The sequence below is a fragment of the Mirounga leonina genome, unplaced genomic scaffold (assembly GCF_011800145.1).
Source record: "Mirounga leonina isolate KUSES-001 unplaced genomic scaffold, KU_Mleo_1.0 Mir_173, whole genome shotgun sequence".
In the NCBI taxonomy this organism is placed as follows: domain Eukaryota; kingdom Metazoa; phylum Chordata; class Mammalia; order Carnivora; family Phocidae; genus Mirounga; species Mirounga leonina.
Window position 1 is genome coordinate 49,381,310 of NW_023270447.1, and position 6,000 is coordinate 49,387,309.

The following is a 6,000-nucleotide window of genomic DNA, read 5'->3' on the forward strand; positions in this document are numbered from 1 at the left end:
TGTTTACTTTTGAAATGAACGAATCTCATTACATAAGAGAAAGCAGAACTTCAGAGAAGCAGAGTGACATTCTACAGATGGCATAGAGCAGAGCAAAGATTCAAATTTGGTTTTGCTCTGATTGCAAATCAGACCCTTTTCTGCAATGTTACACTGACGCTTAGAAGTGGATTCTGCCAGCCCAGAGACCTTCAGGCAGATGGGGAAGTAAAGACAGGTAAATCAGGACCTCAGGGCTGTTGACCTCTGTGAGAGGTCAAGGCGATTCAGCCTTTCTGGTTTTGTCCAGCTCTGCTTAGCTCTTTCCTAACCACTCTTTTGCAGGATGCCTAGGACTTTTCCTGAGGCCCTGCAGAAATTCCAATTCCATACAAGTCTCCTTATTATTTGGTCCAGGACAAGGACCACAGTATCGTTGTGGTCCGGAGTGTGACTTCCTCCTGTGCAGTGGGAATGAATGCAGTCTCCTGCCCCTTGTCCTGTCCCCAGGTGCAGGTTTCCAAGGGAGCAGGGTGCTCCAGAAAGTTCTCTCTGGTCACGGTGAGGCCCAAGCCTCTGGTACGGAGAGCCTCCCAAGAACTGGGCTATGAACCAGCAAAAGCCAATCCATTTAGCAGTAGGATTGGTGGGGCACGGAAGGACTTACCAGATCCTTTGGTCAACCTCAAAGCCTATTGCGACCAGCTTCTCAGATATGAAGTAGGCACGATGTGGAAGGTCATTGTGCAATCTTTTGCTTTAGTAATCATCTTGTTTTGGTGAAATCAACCACAGTCAATGAGGAAATCTCATTCACCAAGGCAAAGGGTGATGCAGATTTCTGAAGAGCACCTTGAGTGCCCGGTCCTGTGTGTCTCATTTGATCCTGGCAACCGGGAGAAAGAGATACTCTTGTACCTGTTTCCCAGATGAGAAGTTGAGGGACCATCCACTTAGGAAGTGATAGAGTCAGGGCTGCTTCACCCCTCAAGTTCACGCTACTCTTGCTTCTCTGCTTCCCCCTGAAGCCCCAGCTGCAGACGTCAAGGTCAGTCCTGAGACCTTGACCTGGATCAATGTGTTGGTTACGGATGGATAGCGAGGAGCAAGCTTCAGCGTGCTGCTGGCCATTCCACATCTGACTGCTTCTGCAGGGCATTCTTTGTCCGTGGCCCCTGCTCTGTTCTCATTCATAAGCACTCCCTTCCTGAAGCTCTCCTGGTTACTAGTCTCTTCCTCTCTCCTCAAGTTCCTCTCCTGTATTTATTTATTTATTTTTTCTTTACTTAAGCTCCAGCCTTTAGTATCTGAGTCAGTGGAAGGGGAGATGTGTGCCATGTCCGGTTGGGAAACCCACCCTTCCTCTGCCCCACCCTGATTTCCAAGGCCCATGACCTAAACTCTGCACGGAGGGGCAGGGAGGAGTTGGAGGATTTTTTTTTTTTTTTAAAGATTTTATTTTATTTATTTGACAGAGAGAGAGAGAGACAGCTAGAGAGGGAACACAAGCAGGGGGAGTGGGAGAGGGAGAAGCAGGCTCCTGGCCGAGCAGGGAGCCCGATGCGGGGCTCGATCCCAGGACCCTGGGATCATGACCTGAGCTGAAGGCAGACGCTTAATGACTGAGCCACCCAGGCGCCCCGAGTTGGAGGATTTTAAACAAGCCTTTTCTGAGGATCTGCAGATTATTTTATTTGTGAGAAAACCTAAGGCTCGGTGAGATTTTTCTGATGAGCCCCCGGTGTTCTTTCTGTCCCTGACCTGGCCCTTGTCTACTGCCAAAATGCTGGAGGAAGGCCAGATCACGGGAGGCACAATGCAAACAGACTGTTGCTTTTGCCCCGAGACTTGTGTTAAGTGGGAGCTACCCCAGTGTCATCCCATCCCCACTCCTGGAAGGAAAGGATCTTTTGATTCACGATTGCAGAATCCACTGCTGGCTCATTTCTGCGCAAACGAGGGGTAGCCTTTGACCTCCAGGTTATTTTTTATGGTACTGAGGGCCTTGCTTAAAATCATTTAATTTTTCAGCATTTGCTTACAGTAACATTTCCCAATTGTGATTCAATAGATACTCTGTAAACGTCAGTAAGTATTGTCAGTAGTAAAATTAAGGATTTCCTATAGAGCATTTACCATCTTTGGTTAAAAGATCGTTAGTACTCCACGGAGTATGGTTTGAGAAAGACTGACCTACTAAGTAAAAACCAGGTTCCTTAGTTTGATATTCACACCCTTCCTGAGCCCCACTTTGCCTCTGTAGCCCTGTGGTTATCAGTACCCCCACCCACACCCTGAAGAGCTGTACTGAAAGCTGTGAGGTTCTCCAGAACTCTGGCTTCTTTCTAGGCCATTGCTCTGCCTGGAATACACACCCCTCACCGCTGTCCCCTCAACTCCTAGCAAATGCAGATTCATCTTTAGGACTCAAGTCAAGTGCCCGTTCCCCTGTAACTGACCTTGGCTCCCCAATTTTCTTCGTAATTCCTAGGAAACCAGTAAGTGCCCTTGCTTGTTTTCATGGATTCCCCCAATGAACGAACACTCTGTAGGGCAGGAATTACAGCTTCCCATTTCTGTGTCCTTAGCATCTGTTGGAGTGCCTGGCTTATTTGTTTGTTGGTTGGTTTTCTGGCTAGTTGTACAGTTTTGGCCTTTTAGATTATTTTTAGCATAATTTCTTTCAAGTCTTTTCCTCCAGATCTTTTTAGGATGTCCCTAGGAATCTGATGGGATTTACGTATCAACTTTAAGAGCTTTTAAGTTGAGTGTTTATAAATAAAAATTCTAGCTGTCTATTCAACTTGTCCTTTATGTCCCTTACTTCATACAGGGTCCTATGTAGTTCTTGGTAAGCTAATTACTGTTTATAGAATCACGTTGGCTGCTGTGAGGGTTTTACCTCTTCTTACAGATTTTTAACTGGTTGTTTTACATAGGAGAAACTGCTGACCTTTATCGCTGTTTAGCAGCCAGCATCAGTGCATTCTTTATTATTATTTTTCATTTGTTATTCTTAGATTGCCCGAGAATGCATTCATAGACTTTCATAATGATTATAAAGTTGTCTGCTGTTGTGTAGGCCTGGGTTTGGAAATCGTCTTCCAGGGAGTTTGAGGAGTCAGTGCTAGGCTGTCTTCCCCCACTAGCAAGGGTGGCTCCAGAAACTTCCACTTGTCTTTTGCCTCAGGACCAGTCACTGGCTTGCTCCTTCCTGTCCCCCAGAGGAAGGTGTCCCTTTGTCTCAGGAAGGGCTGAGGCCTGCCTCTGCCTCTGTCCCAGGTCTATCTTCGAGCCATCAGCTCCTCCCCTCCGCTCTCTTCCCCTTTCTCCTGGTCACCCCCAGTGCCTGCCTTTGATTGGTCATCGGAAGTTCCCCTTGTCCAGTTGCCTTTTCCCCCTCCTTTCCCAAGTTCCCACAGGAACCTGGGAAGTAGGTTGTGCCCAGAGGTTAGAACGGAAACTGCAGCAAGATAACTCTGAGGGACAATGCTCAGTTGACGTCATTTCAACTTCTTTGCTTCGGCCAGAGGTGTTTTTTTTTTTTTCTTCCATTTTTCTTCAGGTTACTCTTCTACTCCACCCAGCCCAGTGTCTGTCAGCCTGTATGTGAAAGCTCTCCAGCATTGTCTGGTTGGTTTATGTGTTTCCTTATATTCGAGCACAAAAATCCATAGTTGGGAGTGGTGACTTAGAAACTTGTTGTTTGGTAGAGGTGCTTTCTGTTGAAGCAGAAACATCCCCTTGTGACTATCACGAGAACCTCTCCTATCGATCCTGCATTTTATTTCTAAGAAGGTCCTAAGCAGCACGTAGTGTAGGGATGGTGCTGCCCTGATCTCCAGGGAAGCACACAAATGCAGTGCATGAGTTGTCATGGATTGCAGAAAAGAAACCTTTACTCCCCTGGTTACTACGCTTTCATTTGTTTCAATCATGAAGAAGATAAAAGGGAACGCACGTTTATGAAGTGTCTCGAATGTGCCAGGCAGTGCGCTCTAAGGCATTCCTCAGCTCTTCTCATTTTCCTTATTTATTTATTTATTTATTTATTTATTTTAGTATGGGGACTAAGGCTCCAGGTGTAAGTAACTGAGCTGAGGTCATATCCAGGTTGAATGCTCTTTGTGCACCATGCCACCGACGGTCCAGATGGTTCCATTTAGTGGAAATGGAGTGTGGGTGGACCTGGTGTTCTAATGCACTTAGTTTCTGTTCCTTTTCTCTCCTCTCTCCAGCTGTACCTGCAGGCCCGCTTCACTTGGCGAGGGGCCCGCCTGCTCCGGCCCCTCCTGCAGTTCACCCTGATCATGATGGCCTTCTACACGGGACTGTCGCGCGTGTCCGACCACAAGCACCATCCCAGCGATGTGCTGGCAGGATTTGCTCAAGGAGCCCTGGTGGCCTGCTGCATAGTGAGTAACAGCTTTTTCTCAGTCCGTAAGCAAAGCCCCGGACGCCCCAGACGGCTTGCTTGTTGCATGTTTCCAGCTCAGCAACCAAAGCTAGCGAGCTCTCGATCTTTTTCTCTGCCCAGTGTACCAAAAGTCACCCCACCCTAGGACCCCTTCAGTAAAAGGACAGTACTTTCTGTTTCCTTCCAGCCTGTGAGTTTTCCTTCAGCAGAAAAGTCATCTTCTGTCTATTTCTGTTTCCTTCCAGCCTGTGAGTTTTCCTTCAGCAGAAAAGTTGTCTTCTGTCTAATCACGGCTCATAAAACATTGCAGCTGGAAGAGATCTTAGATGTCCACCTTGCTCACTTTACTGATGAGGACATTTAGGGTTTGAGAGGGGAAGAAACTTGCCCCAGGTCACATGTCAAGTGACTAGCAGAGTCTCGTCCCTGACTCATCTGGTGCTCACATGCTGATATGGCGGACACTTAAATTCACTAGAACTTAGCTTCTTGGGAAACTTCTACCCTTCCCACTGTGACCTTTAGGGTGACTTGGTCAGACTCTAAACCTGGTGTTGGCTAGAAAAGAGGGGGTTAGGTCAAGGCTAAGCCATCTCCTGGCTAGCCCGAAGGGCCTTGTTCATCAAGAGAAGAGCCTAGAGAATGGCCTTGGGATGCCAGGTTCTCATTTGCCCCAGGTGACCGGGTTACCCTTTTCTCACACTTCATCCCTGACTCTCAGTGAGTGCGGCGTAAGGCATCTCACCTCCCTGAGCCTCCATCTCCTAAAGAATCTCTGTTTTACTTGCCTATGAAAGGTTCTGAGGGGCTTATTCAGTAACCGTGAGGAGCACCTGCTCTGATCCTGTGCCTTCCTGGGCCCCACTCAAGGGCGCTCACGCCAGGCCCGTGGGAATCCCAGAGCACAGTAACGGCTGGATGTTTAGGCACCACACACACGGGTTGTGTTGTTTGTATAATCCTCGTCCCACCGACTGTAGGACTCGTGAACAATCCAGAGATCTAGACACGCCCTCGGCCTTTCCTCCCTTCTAAGCCTAACTGCGGCCCCGTGTCTCCCGACGATAGCTTCTTGCACTCCTTCTAATGGCATTTGTCACCCTGTGCTGACGTTGCAGATGTGTGTCTCCCTTGAGACTGACTGTAAAGTTCCCCAGGGACAGGGACCATAGGTGACATATGTGTTGCTCTCCCTGTCTCACCAGCGCCTCTCAGGGAATCTAGCTCAGAGTAAGTAAATGTGTGTTTTAATCAACAAAAATCGAGAATCAGTGGGTGGCTGCCTTCCTTGAACACTGCAAGGGACATTCTCTTGAAGGCAGAGGGATGAGTAAGGCAGGGCCCTTGCTCCCGAGGACATCCCAGTCTGGTTGCTCGCACGGCCGGCCAGCACAACACTTGGAACGCAGTGCACGTCGGCTGCAGACGGGGTCGGGTGCGGGCTGCGGAGGCAAGGGAGGGGGCGGGGGGCCGGGGCCATCAGAGCGGGTGCCACGGAGAAAATCGCGTCTGAGCGGCTTGCCAAGGCACTGCCTGTTTCGATGGCTTTATTCATTTCTTCCTTCCTTCCTTCCTTCCTTCCTTCCTTCCTTCCTTCCTTCCTT

The 6,000-nt window shown here is 48.7% G+C and overlaps 1 protein-coding gene across 1 annotated transcript in view; it reads left to right on the plus strand.

Moving 5' to 3' along the window:
* PLPP3 (phospholipid phosphatase 3) overlaps positions 1 to 6,000 on the plus strand; it is an 83,393-nt gene that overhangs the window by 63,741 nt on the left and 13,652 nt on the right. Inside the window, exon 5 of the mRNA XM_035018464.1 lies at positions 4,218 to 4,394. Coding sequence (XP_034874355.1) covers positions 4,218 to 4,394 — 177 coding nt within the window. The remainder of the gene's footprint in view (positions 1 to 4,217; positions 4,395 to 6,000) is intronic.